At 45.9% G+C, this 22,812-nt stretch overlaps 1 protein-coding gene across 2 annotated transcripts in view; it reads right to left on the reverse strand.

Moving 5' to 3' along the window:
- EXT2 (exostosin glycosyltransferase 2) overlaps positions 1-22,812 on the reverse strand; it is a 137,678-nt gene that overhangs the window by 111,064 nt on the left and 3,802 nt on the right. For both annotated transcript variants that reach the window (XM_029060301.2, XM_029060300.1), the window contains exons 2-5: positions 12,948-13,515; positions 12,605-12,694; positions 4,873-4,989; positions 1,161-1,356 (exon numbers count right to left, since the gene is read on the reverse strand). In XM_029060301.2, coding sequence (XP_028916134.1) covers positions 1,161-1,356; positions 4,873-4,989; positions 12,605-12,694; positions 12,948-13,483 — 939 coding nt within the window. In that variant the 5' untranslated portion in view covers positions 13,484-13,515. The remainder of the gene's footprint in view (positions 1-1,160; positions 1,357-4,872; positions 4,990-12,604; positions 12,695-12,947; positions 13,516-22,812) is intronic.

The raw sequence follows: 22,812 nt of genomic DNA on the forward strand, positions 1-22,812 counted from the left end.
AACTCCTCCTTGCTGGCTCTCCTTGAGCAAGTCTGTCTGCATTTCAAGTAGCTAAGCGAACAGAACCCAACTGTTCTTCTTGGCTGAATCTTTAGGAATTTTCTTTTTCCCTGGCCCGACCCTGGTGGAATGCTAAATATGTTGCCTTCAAAACATCCCCAAACTGACAGATAATGCTATTTGCTTGCGGCCGTTAGGAGTGCTGTCATTCATCTAACTTTGATGACGGACACAGAACCGGTCAAAAGAGACTGCGTAAAGAACAAGGAAAGGCAGAACTGCACCTTGGCCCCTTTCAAAGCAGACCAGCTGGCAATCCCTCTCCAAACACGGGGTCAATCAATCAATCAATGGTATTTACTGAGCACTTACTATGTGCAGACCACTGTACTAAGCACTTGGGAGAGTACGACTAGGCAGCTGCATATTTCAATGCCAAAGTTCAGATCCTTTAAACAAGTCTGCTTGCCCAGATTGTCATGGCTAAATGGCCCAGGCTGAGTTAAGGACCTTACCATCAAGCTGCTTTGCACAAATTAAACACTGTCAATCGATCGTTCAATCAATCGTATTTGAGCAGTAACTGTATGCGGTGCATTTTACTTAGTGGTTGGGAGAGTACCATCTAATAGTGTTGGCAGACATGATTCCTGCCCTCAAGGAGCTTATGACATAGTGGAGGAAACAGACATTAAAATAAATTACAGACAGGGATAGTAGCAGGGAATATGGAGGATATGCACCTATATGTTGTGGGACTGGGGGTGGGATGAGCATGAAAATGCTTAAAGGGGTTCAGTCCCAAGCGCTAAGGCAATGCAAAAAGGAGGAAGAATACGGTGGGAAGAAGAGAAGTTAGTCCAGAAAGCCTTCTTGGGAAGAGTGGTGGTCTGTCAGATACGAAGGGGGAGGGGTTTCCAGACCACAGGAAGGATGTGAGCAAGGGGCTGGTGGCGAGAGAGATGAGATCGAGACTTCCTTTGGAGTCCAAACATCCAATGCTGCCGTAGAATCCAAAACCCACCATAAGGGAGTGAGTCGCAAAACTCCCTTCACCGGCATCATTCACTCTTCCAGCTTGACATGAGCGGAAAACTGCCCCCTAAAAAAGCCCCCTCTGCCCCAATCTACTCTGCAGGTGGTTAAAGCCAACCACTTACCTGCAGGACCTGGGGGTAATCAAAGACCTGGTTCTTGTGGCAGCGCTTACGGAAGGACACGACTCCATCTGACAGGTTGGTGCATTTGTCCAGGATCAGCACCATCTCCCCATACTTAGCTTGGAGAGCCTCTAAGTCGGAGCGGTACTCAGGGTGGAGACCCATCTGGGATAACAGGATAAAATATCTCCGGGGGCTGAAAAGAGAAAATCACAGTAACTCCAGGATTCCAGGGGAAAGCTGGGATCTGCTGAGATAGTCTCAAAGTGTTCTGTGTACAGCACTGGGTATTATCCGTGCCTCACACACTGAAAAATCAAACAGCTAACGAACAAGTATACTTCAGTGTCGGGACTTAAATCATGACAAAATCAAATACGAGAAAAATAGAAGAAGCCAAGGGTTTCTCAAAAAGCTAGGGCTCAGATGATTGGTTGGCTCAACTCTACACATGTCGAAGAGTTAGCATGAGATGACTGGATGACTCAATCCATCACTGACATTTATTGAGCGCTTAATGTGTGTTGAGAACTCTATTAAACACTTGGGAGAGACTGTAGACTGTAAATGTGTTGTGGGCAGGGAATGTGTCTATTACACTGTTATACTGTACTCTCCCAAGCTCTTAGTACAGAACTCTGCACACAGTAAGCGCTCAATAAATACAACTGACAGAGTACAATACAACAGAGTTGGAGAAACGTTTCCTGCCCACAGTGAGCTTACAGATTTGATGCTTAACCATTAGTTGCTTAATTGTCCATCGTTTGTTATAGGGCCATTCTCTGTTTTGGTACAGGTCATCTCTGTAACAATGACAAAAGCCAATTACAAGGCTGATGTAATATTCTCTTTAGTCCTTAAACATCCCTTACTGACCTGGGTAATCAATCTGGCTCTACTCTTGGTTGACTGCTTTTCCAAAGGACAAGTCATTCTCAGTTTTCCCATCACTCTCTCTTGAAAGGAATGGTGTGGAAATAAATGGAAGCTTCTTGGAACATCGGTGCCATGGAAATTCAAGATGATATTGTTCTACGGTTGTTTTATAAATATGTTTAATGGACATGCTGAGGGAAAATAAGTTGGTCGAAGCCCAAATCAAGTCACGGAGGAAACTAGCAGACTCTTGAGTTCAAGGCCAGGGAATTCTCACTGAGCCTCAGGCACTGTTCTTAGAATAAAAAGACGGAGTTGAGTTTTTATTAGATCATCTCTGCATTTCAAAGAAGGCTACATGGTAGGGCTTCCTCCAGCCTTAGAAACTGAATCTTTACGACTTCAGGCCCAACTGGAACAGGGAGAAAAACTGGCGTAGCGCGAAGGAGCAATCTATACAGACAGGGGGACTTCGTCTTAGAAAGGACTCTTCCCCCACCCCCCCCCAGTCAGTGAACAAATATCTCCTTGTTCTTTGGGTCAATATGGCTTTGGCCTCCAAAATAGGTTTATGCTAACTCCCTGTGCCAAGCTCCTCCTCTTTGTCCACGTGAGAGATAAGTGAACAAAACCAAATAGTTGTTCAGGTAGGCTGGCCCAGATTTCAATCAATCATATTTATTTAGCACTTAGTGTGTGCTGAGAACTTTACTGAGCTCTCGGGAGAGTACACTATAACAAAGTTGGAAGAAACATTCCCTGCCCACAAGGAGCTTATAGTCTAGAGTGGGAGAGAAACATTAGAATAAATTACAAATATGTACGTAAATTCTGTGGGGCTGAGGGTGGGGTGGATAAAGGGTACAAATCCAAGTCTCATTCCCCTTCATTCTGCATCACGTTATATGAGAATATAAGTCGCACTTATGTCCAAAGATTACATATTAGTATATGGATGGCATCATGACAGGAGATTAGAACGCAAGATCTTGCCATTTGGAAGTCCAGTGGACAATTAACTAACTAGTCAGGAGGACTTGGGGCCATCTCAGTGTGGGCTGTGTCCTGGGATCACTAAGAACTACCCTTCTCGAAAGAGATTCAGGGTCATAATGTCAAACTACCCTTCTCGAAAGAGATTCAGGGTCATAATGTCACTCCTCCTCACTCCAGGACAATAATGCTTAGAGTGTGGTATGGTCCAGGTGGGTTTAATTGATAGGAAACATAAAGCATAGAGTTTTTCTGATAGTGAAGGCACTTTTTATCCCTCCCTTTCAAAATATAAATTTGGGAACACGGAGAGTACAGAAAATTGTTTTGGTGGATGACTGCCCTCCTGCCAACTTGTACTGCCCTGATTGACAGATTGGGGCATTAAGTTAACAAAACCTAGTAGGGAGGAGAGAATATTTGGGGGAATCTGAAACCATTGGCGGCAACTTTCTCGTTTACCCACAGGAGTGATTATTTTGAAAAACAACAAAAAAAACCACACAGGAATGTTTTCAAAAAAATTATATTATGAAAGTTGTAAACTCCCAATTTAGCTCCTACGAGAGGGAAAATGCCAAGAATCCCAACTGAAGCCAACACAGCTGTGAGGAGGAACTATCAATAGCAGCCAGCGGCTTCCCACTTGAAAAAGAAAATTGAGGGGGGATTTAAAATAAAAACAAAAAGAGGGCCTACCAGTGCCGGGGTGACCTACAAAGAGATGTGAGAAGTTACCAAAGAAGAAACTCTCCCAAAGAACAGCAGACCAAAAATGTGACCGTTGACACAGGGGAGAATAGCAAGCCCCTGACTTTGTTTCCTGTCTTCCCTACACAATTCCTGGTTTAGTGCACAACTGCCAACTTAGAGACTAGGGCCAGGGTAGGCCACAAGGCAAATACCTGGGTCCATTTGTCAACTGACCAGCAAGGTGCTTTTTCTAAAGACTAGTTCCTCTCCCATTAATCCTTCAGACAGATGGTTCCACACATTCACTGAAGTAGGCAGCAAAAAAACAACCATCCTAACACTAGCTCCCTTCTAGATATATTTATTATTATTAACAATAATAATAATAATAATAATAATGTCACTTGTTAAGCACTTACTAAGCACTGGGGGAGATGCAAGATCATCACGTTGGACACGGTCCCTGTCCCACATGGGGCTCACAGTCAAAGTCGGAGGGAGTAGGATTTAATACCCATGGTAGAAATGAGGAAACTGATCCACAGAAGTTAAGTGACTTGCCCAAGGTCACACAGCAGACAAGGGGCAGAGTCAGGGTTAGAACCCAGGTCCTCAGACTCCCAGGCCAAGGCTCTTTCCACTAGACCTTGCTGTTTCTCTAATTACTGAGGCTTTTAACAAATAGAGCTGAGTCAATGCTACTGGAACCACTGCTGAGGAGGGTGAAGGAATCTTTTTTGGAGATGATTAAACTGCAAGTCTGGAATGATTTTGGTGCAATCTCTCTGGGAGATAAAGGGATGGACTAAATGGACCACTAAGGTCCCTTCTAAAAGTAAAATTCTATGATCAACAATGAGCAAACTTCTTTTAATAAAAGCTCCTAATTATACACAGGAAGTCTGTGCCACTACATAGGTAGGCTAAGAGAAAAGATCCAGAAATATTTTCTCTAGGATAGGTATTCCTTTCTAAGACTTTTTTTTAATGGTATTTGTTAAAAGGGCTAATGGGCCAGGCACTGTTCTAAATGCTGGGGTGGATATAAGATAATCAGTTCGGACACAGTCCAGGTCCCTCACGGGGCTCATTGGTCTTATTCCCCATTTTACAGATGAGTTAAGGAGACAGCATCAAGATTTCTTACCTGGGTCCTCTCTCTGGTAAATCGACCTCAGCTGAAATTGCACTATATACAGGAATGCTGACATCGTAGCCTTGCCTATATGTCCACGTGGAGAAGCCACCACCAGCCAGCAGAGCCCTGGAACAAAACAATTTCATACACGGCAGAAGTGAAAAAGGATTACGATTTGCTGACTCTGGACCCAGTGGAGGAGGCTCATTTGGCCCCCTAATTTTCTACTTTCTGATTTTCTACCCATCCCCAAGGCCCAGTGTCTTCTAAGACCCCAGAGCCATCTACTTTAACTAAGGCTACCTAGCCTTTATACAAGATCTCTGCCCAGAAGAAAATTTCTACAGAGATTCCCTTATTTGCCGCGCTCAGAATCTAGAAAGAGCCAAGATATTTCATTTCCCTTCATCCTCTGCAGTGTCAGGTAGGGCTCAGTTATCAGGAGTTTAGCAGCTCAGTCACCAGACTATAGCAGAGGCTTCTCCACCATGGAGACCTTTAATAAGCCTGCTGGAGAGGATCCCAAGGCTCGTGAGAAGTGAAGAAAAGCTTTAAGAAATGGAAATGATTAATCTGAACTGAAAGAATAAACTTTGATCAATCGCTTATTATGGGCAGAGCACTCAACTAAGAACTTCGGAAAGTACAAAAGAATTAGCAGACATGTTCCCTGCCCACTATGGGCTTAAAGTTTAATGTTTCCCCCTACTTTGAGGGGCACTAGAAGGAAAAAAAAATGCTCCCTCAAACAGATTTTATTTCTGCTACTCACGAGACACTCAAACCTTAATTCTCTTTAAGCTTATTAAATTTAAGGCAATTTTTTATGGTACTTAAGTGCTTATTATGCATTGAGCACTGTTCTAAGTGCTGGAGTAGATACAGGTTAATTGGTTTGGACACAGTCTCTGACCCACATGGGGAAGACGCAGGCTTTGAATCCTCATTTTAGAATTGAGGAGACTGAGGCTCAGAGAAGTTAAGGGACTTGCCCAGGGTCACACACAGCAAGCAACTGGAAGAGCCGGGATTAGAACCCGGATCCTCTGACTCCCAGTCTCAGGCTCTTTCCAGTAGAAGGAACTGCTTCCCTATCAATCACAGTATTTATTGAGCACTTTGTGTGCAGAGCACTGCTTTTAAAAATGAGGAAAAAACCGCAAGGCTGGGACACGGGTGAGGCAGTCCTGGATAAGATTCATTCATTCGATCGTATTTATTGAGCGCTTACTGTGTGCAGAGCACTGTACCAAGCACTTGGAAAGTACAATTCAGCCATAAAGAGAGACAATCCCTGACCACACCAGGCTTACAGTCCAGAAAGTACCCTGGCCCAGATTCTAGTACACAATGCTTAAGGCTGAGACATTCAAACTAAGGTCTGGATTCTTAGTGGTCCTGGAACACCCCAAGACATTTTTGCTAATAGTTGGGGGTGGGAGCTGAGGGATAAACTCCAACTGATCGCTTTCTGTCTCCTTACCGTTCTCTGACTGTTTTGAATATATACAGTGCTTGGAGCTCTTAGAAGCAGAGATCCAAATTCTGCTATGCTTGGAGGGGGTTGAAAGTGTGAATAAATGCCAAAATCTGACTGCTCTGAGACTTCTCCGAGAGCAGTCCCCCAGGACAGACTAACCAGGTGAGGAAGAAATCTCCAGGATACCTCCTCCAGTGATCATCTCCAAATCATCATGACTTCCTCTGTTCGGCCAAGACTATACGTGCATCAGGTCTCCTTTGATGATTACGATGAATTTGTTATAACAATAATGTTGGTATTTGTTAAGCGCTTACTATGTGCAGAGCACTGCTCTAAGGGCTGGGGGAGATACAGGGTAATCAGGTTGTCCCACGTGAGGCTCACAGTTAATCCCCATTTTACAGATGAGGTAACTGAGGCACAGAGAAGTGAAGTGACTTGCCCACAGTCACACAGCTGACAAGTGGCAGAGCTGGGATTCGAACCCATGACCTCTGACTCCCAAGCCCAGGCTCTTTCCACTGAGCCACGCTGCTTCTCTAATTCTAAGTGCTGGGGTAGATTCAAGGTTATCAGGTGTCCCACGTGGGGCTCACCGTCTTAATCCTCATTTTACAGATGAGGGAACTGAGGCCCAGAGAAGTTAAATGACTTGCCCAAGGTCACACAGTTGAGAAGTGGCAGAGCTGGGATTAGAACCCATGACCTCTGACTCTCAAGCCCAGGGAATGCATAGACGTTATGCATTTACTCTGTGCCAAGAACTGTATTAAGCACCGAGGAAGATACAAACTAATCAGGTTCGACAGAGTCCATGTCCCACATGGAGTTTATGGTCTTAATCCCCATTTTAAAGGTGAGGTAACTGAGGTACAGAGAAGTTAAGTGACTTGCCCAAGGTCACAGCGGACAAGCAGCAGAGCCGGCCATCCACCACCGCCCCCAGCCACCAACTCTACCATGCCAGTTCCTCGGGCTCATTAATCTGATGGCAAAGCAGGAAAGCCCAAAGGTCAGGTTTTTCTGGATCATTACTGCTGTCCTTGCAGTCTTCGCGCACCCCAGCTTTCGTTTTCCCTAATTAGAAATCAGCAGCCAGGTTGTTCCCATTGGATCCGGGGAGCCGTTCGATGGCACCTCATCAACCGGAAGAGAGCAGGTGTGCGTCATGCCAGTTTTTACAGGAACTCCCTCCCCAGAGTACCGACACCCCACCAGATAGGCTGCTGAGGCAGAGGCCTGAACAGTTCCAGGGGCTGCAAGACGTTAAAGCTGAGAAACCACACATTCGGCAACCCTGATTGCTACCAATCCACCCTCCATCCCGATGACAACCTACATTCCCATCTAACATGACTAGTTTAAGTTCAAACGCTTTCAAACCGCCCCCTGGAAATTCCAATCTGTTTGCTTAAGCTTTGTGAAACCAGGAACAGGTGAGTGACGTGCACAGTCTGAAAGGTTCTCCAGCTGTTGGGACAGTCTGTAAAACTTAATGACGGTCCTTAGTACCTACATACGGTCTCGTTTTTCCTGATTAGCGTTCAGTACGGAATACATCCAACCAGGATTTGGGCAGAGTCCAGAAACATGACAGCAGGCAGGCTTTCTCTGGGCCCCTGTGACGTACATGGGGAGGAGCGGCCGTGGATCTAAAGTGTGGATGGGGGAATAATAGCCCTTGGAAGCTCATGAAGAGATCGGTCTTTTACCCTCACCACACGCACGAGCGTTCGTGCATCAAGTTCCTCTATTCAATTTTAAGTGCATCCGGCTACATAAATCTTAATGCCTGAAGACAACATGGCCTAGGGAAAAGCACCCGGCTGCAAGTTAAGAAACCTGAGTTCTATTTCCAGCTCTGTTACCGATTCACTGTGAGGCCTTGGGAAAATTTCTGTGCTTTTCTCTGCCTCAATTTCCCCAGTGGAGAAAGGGTTGGAATAGTATTAGCCACCTTCTTTTTCCACACGGGTGCTGTTAGAATGTATGAAATATTTGAGAAGAGCTTTGGAACTACCTCTGGGGAAAGAAGCATAGTATAAATCTAATGGTTTTTGATAGGCTTAAGTTAAACTCGGCGACCGTGAACTTGAGATCCGTAGGCTTGTCTAGGCTCAGGAAAACCCACTCGTTTTCCAAGCTTTCCCCTCCCATTCCTGCTCCTCGACCCTGACCTGCCATTTTTCTCGGCCCTGGAGATTTCTGGGTAGTCAGTGCCGTCAATACCTGAACGCACCTTGTTAACAATACAGATGAGGAGCTCCCAATCGAAACCACATTTCACTCCTAACCTGTGCCATTTTTGAACCCCAGGGCAAGAAGATTACCACACTAACCCACTGACCCATCCCGGAAGGACATCTGGGCTCCAAACAAACTTCACATCCAGGGAGATGAAAGACAGACATGGTGATTCATTACCCACAATTTTCAGGGCCGCCTTTGATCCCTTAAAAAAAAAACCAAGAAAAGGAATAGAGATGGCTTGGGTTTCCCAGGGTCTAAGGCAGAATTCAATTTTTCCTTGGCTATCTGACTTTTCCCCACTGCCTATCGGTGTTTATTTGGTTTGGTTTTTTTTTCCATGGTATTTGTTAAGCATTTACTGTGTGCCAGGCACTGTACTAAGCGCTGGAGTAGATCAAGCTGGACACAGTCCACGTCCTACATGGGGCTCACGGTTTAAATCCCTATTTCACAGAGGTAACTGAGGCAGAGAAGTTATGTGACCTGCCTAAGGATGGAATGGAATCAATTTAACATATTCAACTGACCAAAATGAAATTCACCTTTCAGGGAAATACATACAGTGCAAAATCAGTGTTAAGTGAGTGCCCGAATAGAAGCCAGAACTCATAAAAACAAACATCGGCGCTTAGGGGTAAAGCAAATGCATTTTTAATACCCTTTTCTCTCTCACCTTCGATCACTAATGCATTTCACATCTTCAAATAACTAAATCCAAAAAACAGTAGCCCATTCAGGGCCAAATGCCCCTTTAGAGGGGGCAGAGGAAGGAAAAAATAATCTTCCGGGTGATGGATGCATTTAGCCGATCTCCACCACGTTAAAAGAATTTATGTGGTTTGCCTGCCCTCTAGAGGCTGACATATTCCCCATACTTTCTGTTCAAGTAGTAATAGTATTTTTTAAGTGCTTCTACTGTGTGCAGAGCACTGTACTAAGCCCTGGGAAAGGATACGCATTTGGGAATTAGCCACGGTCCCGCTCCCTTCTTGAGTGGCCACGGCTACCCTGCTCCTGGTCCCCTGGAAAACCCCTCTTCTGGGATTTGGGAGACCTGGGTTCTAGTCCTGTTCTTCTAAAATATATATATATATTTGTTAAGTGCTTACTGTGTGCTAAGCACTGTTCTAAACTCTGGGCTAAATACAAGTTAGGCAAAGCCTCTGACCCACATGGGGCTCCCAATCTTAATCCCCATTTTACAGATGCAGTAACTGAGGTCCAAAGAAGGGAAGCAACTTGCCCAAGGTCACCCAGGAGACAAGTGGGGGAGCCGGGATTAGAAGCCGGGTCCTTCTGACTCCCCGGCCCGACCTCTGTCCACTAGTCCCGGTTGACCCCTAGCTAATGTAGGCACAGATTGTGCATGCGCTTGGCAATGGGCTGCACCCCTACCTGCCTACTTGTTCACTGCACACATAAATGGCAGGGAAGACAGAGTGTGAGTGGCACTGTAGGAGCACGAGCACGATAATCAATTCCCCTGAGCAGACTTCCAGTCCTAGAGGAGCACGATAATCAATCCCCCTGAGCAGACTCTCAGTCCTAGAGTTTCAGGACCGAAGGCTCTCCACTGTCCCGTCACTGCACATGGTAGAACTCTATTTCTCTATTTAAAAGAAAGTTTTCCAGAGTTATTGCGACCTCCCAGGAATCGCTGGCCTCGGTTTACACTCCGAAACACAGTGCTTCCGACCACCATAATGACAGTCCGGGTTATGACTTTACAGCACAGCACTGACACCCTGCTGTCACCCTGTCTGTAAATGGATGTTGCACATCAATCTCTCTGAGTTTGCTGCGCCCCTGCCCACCTCCTCACTGGTTTTGCTCCAAGCCCCTCCAAGAACACGCCCGGCAGGAACAAGAGAGTCTCAAGTCCGGGCTCATCCGTCGTCCTCGGTGGGAGATTCGGTCACCATCGATCACAAACTGAGCTTGAGATCACAAGTGGGCTCCCGTTCTCTCTCCACCACCATCCTCAGCAAAATTCAAAAGTTAGATGCTGCCTGCATTTTGTCACGTGAAATTGATATAAAGTAGGGATCAAAACGGTCCACCCAAAAATCCAGTTCCTGTTCGGGATCCCAGGGTCCACCGCAAGCAAATGAAACATGCTTCCCCCAGGATACCTAGAGGCTGTAAGCTCCCTGTGAGCAGTGTCTACCAAACTCTCTTGTATTGCACTCTCCCTACCCCTTAATACAGTGCTCTGCCCATAGTAAGTGCTCGATAAAGACCAAAGATTTATGCATGGTGCCAAGTCCTTTGTGGGGAGGAGGGCATCACCCACCATTCATTCACTCACTCAATCGTATTTACAGAGCACTTTACTGTGTGCGGAGCACTGTGCTAACACCGTTGGATCTGCACCGAGGTAAAGACAATTAGCCTCATCCCTAGAGCTTTTGGGCAGGCTGGGGGCCACACCTAGCCTGCCCCGACCCCCTGAAAGCTCACCTCTTCCAAGAGGCCTTCCCAGACTGAGCTACCCCTTTTCCCTCTGCTCCCTCTGCTCTCCCTCCACCCCTTCCCCCTTCACCTCCCCTCAGCTAAGCCCCCTTTCCCTCTGCTCCTCCCCTTCTCTCTTCCCCTCCCCTCAGCACTGTGCTCATTTGTATATATTTTTATTACCCTATTTATTTTGTTAATGAGGTGTACATCCCCTTGATCCTATTTATCGTGATTATGTTGTCTTGTTTTTGTCTGTCTCCCCCGATTAGATTGTGAGCCCGTCATTGGGCAGGGATTGTCTCTGTTGCCGAATTGTACATTCCAAGCGCTTAGTACAGTGCTCTGCACAGAGTAAGTGCTCAATAAATACTATTGAATGAATGAATGGAGCCAGAGCTCCTCCTCCTGCCCCTGATAGCAGAAAGAGGAGGAGGGTGAGGAGTAGGAAGATGAGGAAGAGAAGGAAGGTGGAGGAGGAGTGGGCTGTTATGCTCAAAATGGAAAATAGGCATTCCTCTTAGGCTTTTTTTAATGGTATTTGTTAAGCGCTTACTATGTACCAGGCACTGAACTAAACGCTGGGATAAATCCAAGCTTATCAGGTTGGACACATTCTTATTCCCCATTTTACAGATGAGGTAACTGAGGCGCAAGGTCACACAGCAGGTAAGTGGCAGATCCAGGTTCATATTTTGGTCAGAAATAGTCATTCTACAAATATTCTAAGGCCATTTTTCCAGGTCACCTATTAAAAGAAAAACAGCTAAACCAGATCTCAACCCTGGTAACTAAGGCTGGACGTCAGATGTCTCGGCTGTCTCTTCTGAGATGCCCTTGGCAGGAAGAGGCAAGAAGAGGGTCATCAATCAGATAAGCCAACACAGAATGCCAACACTTGGGTATTAATTATAAATGGACATCAGCACCACCCAGGGCATTCAAATCAAGAGGCACTCCTGACTGCTGAGAAATGGAGGAAATGAAGGAAAAAGTCCTCTGGATTCTTCCAGCACAAAAATGATTGAGTGATATTGCAGTGGGATATGTGGCATAAATCATTTTCATCATTGCCTCTAAGACTATGTCTTGCTTTTTGAAAATGACAGAGCAACAATGTTATATTCTGAACTGGATCTGCACCATTAGTAGGCCTTGGGTTTGAGCATCAAAGACGGCTTGATTTAACATGATCCCCGTTCTCGTCATGACCCTGCATCTCTCCAGAGAAATGGAATATTTTTAGTGGCCTGTTGTTGGCCACAGAAGGTGACACTTCAGAACAGTCTTGATTCGTTCCATTAGGATGTCAGAAAGTCAAGTGAGCCCATCAGAATTCCAATGGCCTCTCTCATTTTTAGAACCTTTGGAAAACTATCAATCAATGGTATTATTGAGGGTGACTGTGCTAAGTGCTTGGGAGAGTACAACAGTTGGTGGACTTGATTCCTTGCCTTCTAGGAGTTTACAATCAACACACACACACACACACACACACATTCTCTCCCTATATATATATCTCTCTCTCCTTATATTCAAGGTACATAGGGCCCTTACCTGTCTCTGGGGACATCCAGGGCTGTATTGTAGTCTGGGGGTCCACCAGGCAGCATGTTGAACAGTAGCTGGTTAGTGCCCCGATCCCACCTGAAAGGAGAATCAACAAATTGGTAGAAATCTAAACACCAAGCCTGCAGTGGTAGAAGTCAAATGGCATTTCCTTCCAAACTCTGGAAAGGGACCCTTCTCCCCACACCTCCACCATCCAATAGTCCTTCTCCAATTCCTGCCCAGGTGTTGCTCTATCCTTTCCCTGTCCCTCCCCGCAATAGCTTCCAACCAGAAACTTCCAAAGCGACCAACCCTGGATCCCCAACACGTCCAGATAAGGGGCAAGTACCTGGGAAGCTGGGCTAGTGCCTGGGCGGTCTCTTTAATGCGCAGAGTGTTCTGGTTAAGCATATCGATGGACGGCACGAAGAGGCAGGCCCGGTTTATGTCGTCGGTGTAGAATTCGCTGTCCGAGATGGCCGTCAGCAGTTCGTTGTACTCCCGGGAGATGGTATCGCTGACTGGGATGCCAAATTCATCCACGTACTTCTTCAGGGAGTAGATGTATACCTTGATCTTGTTCTTGGGGTTGAACCCACAACGGTAGACATCAAAACAGGTGTGCATCCTGCAGCTGAGGTCCCCCCGCTCCGGGATGGGACTGTCTGCCGGCAGCCTGACCAACGGCACGTCATGGACGCTGCGTTTCTCCACGGTCCACTCGCTGGAGGACTCGATGGAGTGGGGCCAGAACTGAAACGTGCCGGTGGCGATGAGCCCCAGCAGGACGATGGAGAAGAGCGCGATGTAGTAGATGCGATGCTTGGTCTTCATCCTTGGGATGAGGGCAGGACCCCGGATGTTGTACTTGACCGACGCACACATACTTACCCGGGCACGGCCTGCTCCTCACTCTCCTGGGGGCAGGGAGAAGAACATCAGAAAAAGCAAGCATTGGAGAACGCAGCAAAATCTAAAGCAGGGTTGCCCCGTGTTCCAAATACCAAGGGCTCACACCTAGTTTTTCTGAATAAGTGAAAATAATATTTGAAAATGATCAGCCGTACACATAGGTTCCAAACCTTTACCAGCCTGCATTAACTTTTGCCGGTTCCCCATTCTCTATGGAGAATCAGTTTAAGTGAATAAAATTATACTCTCTTCAACTTGACTAGCAAACATGCTATCTGCCCTGGAAGACTAGGCTTCTTCTAAGGATGCTCTAATAATTCACAAAAAATACTGATAATTGGTATTTCAATAAAGCAGGATCACATCTTTAAGATCAACTCAGATGAGAGAAGCAGCGTGGCGCAGTGGAAACAGCACGGGCTTTGGAGTCAGGGCTCATGAGTCCGAATCCCAGCTCTGCCACTTGTCAGCTGTGTGACTGTGGGCAAGTCACTTAACTTCTCTGTGCCTCAGTTCCCTCATCTGTAAAATGGGGATTAAGACTGTGAGCCCCACGTGGGACAACCTGATTCCCCTGTTTACCCCAGTGCTTAGAACAGTGCTCTGCACATAGTAAGCGCTTAACAAATACCAACATTATTATATTTTCCAGGAATGTGAAAAAATCTCAAAGAGAGAGCAGCATGGCCTAGTGGACACAGCACGGGCCTGGGAGTCAGAAGAACCTGGATTCTAATCCTGGCTCCACCATTTGTCTGCTGTGTGACCTTGGGCAAGTCACTTCACTTCTCTGTGCCTCTCACCTCATCTGTAAAATGGGGATTAGGACTGTGAGCCCTTTGTGGGACAGGGACTGTGTCTAACTTGATTATCTTGTGCCTACCCCGTGCTTAGAACACTGCCTGACACACAGTAAAGTGCTTAAATACCATGAGAAGCAGCGTGGCTCAATGGAAAGAGCCCAGGCTTGGGAGTCCGAGGTCATGGGTTCGAATTCCGGCTCTGCCACTTGCCAGCTGTGTACTGTGGGCAAGTCACTTCACTTCTCTGTGCCTCAGTTACCTCATCTGTAAACTGGGGATTAATTGTGAGCCTCATGTGGGACAACCTGATTACCCTGTATCTACCCCAGTGCTTAGAACAGTGCTCTGCACATAGTAAGCGCTTAACAAATACCAACATTATTATAAAAAAAAACAGCGTTGAAAACTGAAATCATTAATGTAAAGCTGATTTGCTCTCTAAAGAGACAGAGCACTATGGTAAATCTACAGTCTTAATATCATTTATATCTGGGAAATAAACTTCTCCCTGCCCTCCCCAGATCTTGCTACACTTTACTACGTCTTTATGACTTTATGCTGAAATATAGCATTACCTCTGTTACTGTGGGCTTTCCTTGGGTTTCTAGCTTGTGCAAAATACAGGATAGCCTGCCAACCTATGACCAAGCTGGTAGTGGATCCGAGGTCAGGTTCAGATAAAATTAAATCAACCAAAATAACCAAAGGCGATCTACGAGTTACAGAAAGCTCTCAAATTATAAAAGTCTCTGATACCATCCTGGGTGTGAGGAGACCAAATTCGAAAGAATGGAAGGCAAAAGCATTCTCCATGAAACATTTCAGAATTCCTAATTGACAAAAGCATTGGTCTCGGAGTTAGAGGACCTGGATTCTAATTTCAGCTCTGCCACGAGTCTGCTGTGTGACTTTGGGAAAGTCTCTTAACTTCTCCGGGCCTCAGTTACCTCATCTGTAAAATGGGGATTAAGACCGTGAGCCCTATATGGGACATGGGCTGCGTCCAATCAGATTAGCTTGATCTGTCCCCGTGCTTAGTACAGGACCTGGCATACGTAAGAGCTTAACGAATACCATTTAAAAAAAAATCAGATAAATCAGAGTCTGAACATCAGAATGCAATACCAGGTCCTGCCCCTCAGTCCAACGGCTCCAGAGAGATGGGAAAATTAACTTTATTATATACCTGAAATGCCACACTGACATTTAGAGTTTGGGAACTATGACAAGGAATGCACCTTGCGGATATATCCAATAAATCATCTGGATAATACACGTGTAAAAAAGGATCCCAGAATCTACGCTACATCTACCCTTTGGTAAGAATATATTCAATCAAGGACCATGTTAGAAAGACCAACACGCTTGCAAGAAGACAATCTGCCTGAGAGAGGGCATTGGCTAGGAGTCAGGAAATCTAGCGTACAGGTAACAGCCGGCAGGGCTGGGTTCAAGTTCTCCCCTCACCTTGCTGCACCAGGATTCAGAGTCACGAGGACTTGGGTTATTTTCAGTCCCTGGTATTCAAGGTTGCCCCTCAGTAGAGAAAGCCTCTACTTTCTGTGCCAACGCAGGAGAGTTTATCCTCCTGCTGCTGATGTCAAACAATGGTTTTCTGATAAAATAGAAGTGATAAACTATTTCTAGTCTTCCAGCTGTTTTAGGAGAATGTTAAAAGGGTCAGAGGTCAAAACTCCAGGATTCTGAACTTTGAGTAAATCTTACTCTATTAACGTTTTTTTCCCCAATGGTATTTGTTAAGTGCTTATTATGTTCCAGACATTGTACTAAGTGCTGGGGTAGATACACGCCAATCAGGTTGGACACAGTCCCTATCCCACATGAGGCTCACAGTCTTAATCCCCATTTTAAAGATGAGGTGACTGAGGCACAGAGAAGTGAAGTGACTTGCCCAAGGTGACATAGCGGACAAGTGGTAGAAGCAGGATTAGAACCCAGGTCCTTCTGACTCCCAGGCCCATACTCTGTCCACTAGGCCATTCTGCTTGTTAAGTCTTTGTGGGACTATGTTTTAAAGCTAATGTAGTGAGATTTCTCATGGCTTGCCTATACTGGAAACACAAGCTCTAAAGAACGTTTGCAGAGGACATGCAGTTCTCATAGAGGCGTGTGGGAAAAAGGCATAAAATCAGAGAAGCAACATGGCTTAGTTGAAAGAGCATGGACCTGGGAATCAGAGGACCTGATTCTAATTCTGGCTTTGCCAATTATTTGCTGTGTAACCTTGGGCAAGTCACTTAATTTCTCTGTGCCCCAGTTACCTCATCTATAAAATGTGGATTGAATCCTTTTCCCTCCAATACGGACTGTGAATCCCATGTGGAACAGGGAATAGACAAATAGTACACCCTTGACCAACACCACTTTTTTAAAAAGTTATAATGATAGTTTACAATTTTCTGAGGGTCTGAAATGGCTTTCCCACCCAATCTCACATGGGCAGTGAGTCCCAACTCCAGGGTTCAATGTGAATAGATGATACAACACACATTTGTAAAAATTCCAGAAATGCTATAATTCCACTGGCCATGGCAGATATGCTCTCCCTTCCTGAATCACCCCATCTGGGAGCAAATTTCTTTGGAGAAATTAAAAAAAAAAGTCAAAGAGCCAATTGCCATCCAGCAAAATAGGAATTCTACGAAGACAGTCAAAAAGAGTGCACTGACTCAAATCCCAATAGGAGTTGAATGAAGGACAGAATGAAGGACAGAAGAAAAGAATGAAGGACAGATATCCAAAAAAAAAAAGAATTGTGCAAGAAAGGGACTCTCTGGGAGAAAAGGGAGAAGGAGCACAGAGCATGGAATCAGGCACTGAGCTCTCCCCCTGGCTTTGCTACTAATTTCTTTCAGGCCCAAGACAAGTCTCAACCTCTCAGGCTCTTATGTGCCCAAGGCAAGTCTCAACTTCTCTGGTCTTTGATTACTTTTTCCTGTTAACTGGAAGACTATAGTCTCCTCTTCACAGGCAGTTGTGAATACAGAAAGCTACATGTGATGTGTTATTAATGCTTCTTCTACTAGTTCTCAATCAACTGGTTGATTGACGAGTAGTGATCGTGTTGGAGTAGTTTTGGTCCTCAGGAGCCAACATCCCTCACCTGGTTCGTTCCGGGGAGGGGACAGCTTAAGGAATGTAACTCCTGAAATATCACCTAGTTCTGCTCATTCAACAACCCCCCCCTTTCCATCTGCCACAAAGTGCCAATGGCTTAACACCTAGTACAATCAAGGCTGGAAATCCCGTCAGCGTCCCGGCCTTTAAGGACCATTGGACACGGGGAGGGGCAGAGCCTGGACATGGTGGCCCCTCCAAATTGGTGGTCCCAGGCAACCTCCTGCTTCACCTGTCCCCACTTCCAGCTCTGGAAGCTCGCTCCAGTTTTCTTTTTGTCCCAGGCACTAACGTGCTTAGTTACGATGCTCGGTAAGGGGGTGGAGGGATAGGAGTTGTGGGGGAAAAGACCAGTTGAGTAGGAAATTTTAGGCTTCTGAGGCCATGCCGCAGAGGAATGAAACAGACAGACATTCTCCTTAGGTTGTAAGCTCTTTGTAGACATAGAGCGTGACTTTTGCTTCTGCTTAATTTTTCCAGGAGCATAACAATAATAATAATTGTTACACATTTACTATATATCATGCACTACTCTAAACACTGGGATAGACACACGATAATAGGATGGAAAACATTCCCTGTCCCTAATGGGGCTCACAGTCCAAGCAGGGGGAAGAACAGTTATGTGATCCCTGTTTCACAGAAGAGAAAACAGGTCTAGGAGAAGATAAGTGACTCGCTCAAAGTCATTCATTCATTCATTCAATAGTATGTATTGAGCGCTTACTATGTGCAGAGCACTGTACTAAGCGCTTGGAATGAACAAGTCGGCAACAGATACAGTCCCTGCCATTTGACGGGCTTACAGTCTAATCGGGGGGAGACAGGCAGTCAAGAACAATGGCAATAAATAGAGTCAAGGGGAAGAACATCTCGTAAAAACAAAAGAGAGAAGGGAGGAGAGGTAGGAAGGGGCAAGGTGATGGAGAGCCTTGAAGCCTAGAGTGAGGAGTTTTTGTTTGGAGCGGAGGTTGATAGGTAACCACTGGAGGTGTTTAAGGGGAGTGACAGGCCCAGATCGTTTCTGCAGGAAGATGAGCCTGGCAGCGGAGTGAAGAATACACTGGAGCGGAGCGAGAGAGGAGGAAGGGAGATCAGAGAAAAGGCTGACACAGTAGTCTAGCCGGGATATAACGAGAGCCCGTAGCAGTAAGGTAGCCGTTTGGGTGGAGAGGATAGGGCGGATCTTGGCGATATCGTAAAGGTGAGACCGCCAGGTCTCGGTAACGGATCGGATGTGTGGGGTGAACGAGAGAGACGAGTCAAAGATGACACCGAGATTGCGGGCCTGAGAGACGGGAAGGATGGTCGTGCCATCCACGGTGATAGGGACACAACGGGCAAGTGGCAGAGGTGCAACTTTGCCTCCCAGACCCATGTTCTTTCCACTCACCCATGCTGCCTCTCTTACAGTTCCACGTCCCCAGGAGTTGCTCAAATAAATCTCACACTAGATCCCAGACTGAGTTCCCCTTTTCCCTCTGCTCCCTCTACCCCTCCCCCTTCGCCTCTCCGCAGCTAAACCCTCTTCTCCCCGCTTTCCCTCTGCTCCTCCCCGTCTCCCGTCCCACCCCCTCAGCACTGTACTCATCCGCTCAACTGTATATATCTTCATCACCCTATTTATTTTGTTTAATGAGATGTACATCACCCTGATTCTATTTATTTGCTATTGTTTTAATGAGATGTTCTTCCCCTCGACTCTATTTATTGCCATTGTTCTCGTCTGTCCGTCTCCCCCCGATTAGACTGTCAGCTCGTCAAAGGGCAGGGACTGTATCTGTTGCCGACTTGTACATTCCAAGCGCTTAGTACAGTGCTCCGCACATAGTAAGCGCTCAATAAATACTATCGAATGAATGAATCCATCAACTCACATTAAGTGCTTGAAATATTCCCCAGTAAATAGGCAGTCAACCAGGATAATATCACCATTGCTTTATCTGGGCTTGAGAACCCTGCACAAAGAAAACACCGCCAGCTTCTTCCTGGGGTTAGCAGGGAACGAGTTACATATTACACAAGCAGGTACTACTCAGGCCAGGCTAAGATGAGTAATCTGTTTCCTCTGCCCATCCCTCTACCTCCTCCAAAGCTAACAATAAGAATGGGACAGGAATGTCCTCCATCAGATATGAAAGAGAAAACATAACAGCAAAGAGCCAAAAGAGAGTCACACTCCTTTCCTGGAATGGGGCTTCTATCTTCTCCTCCCCAACACTCAGCTGGTGGATAAGAGGAATGCGATGACACATCAACCTTCCGTCCTCCCTCCTTCTGCCTATGAGGAAAGGTTAACTGAGGATCACCAGTACCTCTACTTGGCCCACGGTAGACATTCAATTCCATCTCTCTCAAGCCAACCTGACCTATATAGACTTGTTCGGACAGTCACCTTCTCAGTTACATCTAGCCTGGGCTTAATCTCCACCCCAATGCCCTCAGGGGTCCAAATCTCCAGGAATCCCCACCCAACCTGGCCTCTCCACCCTCACGGCAACTGCCCCTGCCGCTTCTCATTCTTAATTCAAAAACTGCTTCTTTCCTTATAGGAAAGAATAGAGGCAGCATCCTTCTCCCCCAAACATCAATGACGAGCCCAAAGAAACGGCAACTATCTTACACCCCAAGAGGACATTTGGAGTTGTCTCCCTCTTGGCCAGCCTCCCTGAGCCAGGAGAGCTTGGATGAATTTGGAAGAAATCTGCCACTGTTTTCTTGGTTGCTTTAATAATGGATCGGGCCCCCATCCTCTCAACCACCTACATGCACAGGAATAAAACGCTTACTCTCCCAAGTGCTTAGTACAGTGCTCTGCACACAATAAGCTCTCGATTCATACGATTGACTGATTACCATCAATAGCAACGTTTTCAAACCCGAAAGACACTCTCTATAGAGCTGCGGTACATTCGATTCTCCTATAATGGAGGTTACATTCTTGATGAAACCCACATTACAGAAAGCTCATTTTATAGTATTTGCCTCTTGACAGATTCTACGCACAAGTACACAGCCCACTTTTTCTATCACACTCTAACCATATAAACGTATGCCGACGGTAGAACGTTTTCTAATCCTTGACAGCATCCTATCCAAATCGTATAGTGAAAAAACACTAAATGGAAGACCTGAGTGTATATCCTTAGAGACACGGTCAAGAAGGGATTGATTTTCATGAGAACCATCGGTCAGTCAATGGTCTTTTCTGAGCATTTACTGTGTGCAAGGGTCGGTACTAAGGGAGAACAATAATTACGGTATTTGTTATTAGTGCCGGGTCTTGTACTTAACGTTGGGGTGGATACGAGCAAACTGGGTTGGACACAGTCTCTGCCCCACGTGGGGCTCTCAGTCTCGATCCCCATTTAACAGATGAACTAACTGAGGCACTGAGAAGTGAAATGACCTGCCCAAGGTCACACAGAAGACGAGTGGCAGAGTCAGGATTAGAACCAATGACCTTCTGACTCCCAGACCTGTGCTCTATCCACTACATCACGCTGCTCACTTGGTAAACATGACTCCCACGTAAACATGACTCCCACCCACAAGGAGCCTACAGTCTAGCGGGGAAGAAGACAGACATCACACAGTAAAGTCTGGAAAACTCCATTCTGCTTTTAGCCAAATTGAACTTGCCCCAGCAAAGCACTGGAATCATTTGACTAGTTGTTCGGTATTGAGTCACTGGAAAAGTCTGTTTTTCTCTGCTCCAATCAAGTTAAAATGCCACTTTCTGTTCCTGGAATTATTTAGTTCAAGAGTTTGTTGAAATAATATTTCCCAATTTTTACAATACAGATTTCCGAGGTGGCTCAGATGGCATAAAATTTTCTTGGTCTATCGCTTCAGAAAGCTATAATGTCATCAACTTCCTAATTCTCAATAATAACATCAGTAGGTGCCTCTGACAAAGTGGGCCACGGGGACTGCGTACGACTTCATGGTCTTTAAAAATAATCTTGCCAAATACAGAAAACCACTGGGAGTCTCATCTCTTATCTGAATTGAGACTTCTGTGGAGACATTCTCGATCAGGAAGGAAACTGGTTCTCCATTTCCAAAAGTTTTAGGGAAGTCCCAGGAGCATGAATAAGGGGACACACACACAACAACAGGAGACAGCGTGGCTCAGTGGAAAGAGCCCGGGTTTGGGAGTCCGCGGTCATGGGTTCGAATCCCGGCTCCGCCACTTGGCAGCTGTGTGACTGTGGGCAAGTCACTTCACTTCTCTGTGCCTCAGTGACCTCATCTGTAAAATGGGGATGAAGACTGCGAGCCTCACGTGGGACAACCTGATTACCCTGTATCTCCCCCAGCGCTTAGAACGGTGCTCTGCACATAGTAAGCGCTTAACAAATACCAACATTATTATTATTATTAACCACGTCTCTTGGAGAAGCAATGTGGCCTAGTGGAAACGCAAGGGACTGGGAGTCAGGAGGTCTGAGTTCTACTCCTGACTCCACCACTTGCCAGGTGTGTGACCTTGGGCAAGTGATTTGACTTTGCTGTGACTCAGTTTCTTCATCTGTAAAATTGGGATCAAATACCTGTTCTCCCTCCCCCTTAGACTGTGAGCCCCAAGGGGGGTTCATTCATTCATTCAATAGTATTTATTGAGCGCTTACTATGTGCAGAGCACTGTACTAAGCGCTTGGAATGAACAAGTCGGCAAGAGATAGAGACGGTCCCTGCCGTTTGACGGGCTTACGGTCTAATCGGGGGAGAACAGTCTAATCGGGGAATAAGACCTGTGTCCGATCTGATGATCTTATATCTACCCCAGCGCTTAGTACAGAGATTGGCACATAATAAGGGCTTAACAAATATCACCATTATTATTACATTTGACTTCTGATAAGGTAGGGAGCCAGACAACCATTGCCAACCAGCGTGGCTCAGTGGAAAGAGCCCGGGCTTGGGAATCAGACGTCATGGGTTCGTATCCCGGCTCTGCCACTTGTCAGCTGTGTGACTGTGGCAAGTCACTTAACTTCTCTGTGTCTCAGTTACCTCATCTGTCAAATGGGGATTAACTGTGAGCCTCACACGGGACGACCTGATTAACATGTATCTCCCCCAGCGCTTAGAACAGTGCTCTGCACATAGTAAGCGCTTAACAAATACAAATACCAACACAGTATTTATTGAGAAATGCCTTGGCTCTCCCTGATATTGCACTAAGCAAAATGCAAATTCTGCCTTCAATCATGCCTCAACTAAATCAATTTACCAAACATACTAATCGCATAAACAATAAAGCTGCACAGATCTTATCAACTGCATCAAGGCCTGCTTTTAAGGAGCGAAAAAAGTAGTTTCAGCATGGAAGTGGTCAGAGGATTCAGGGAAAGA

The sequence above is a fragment of the Ornithorhynchus anatinus genome, chromosome 3 (assembly GCF_004115215.2).
Source record: "Ornithorhynchus anatinus isolate Pmale09 chromosome 3, mOrnAna1.pri.v4, whole genome shotgun sequence".
NCBI classification, from domain to species: domain Eukaryota; kingdom Metazoa; phylum Chordata; class Mammalia; order Monotremata; family Ornithorhynchidae; genus Ornithorhynchus; species Ornithorhynchus anatinus.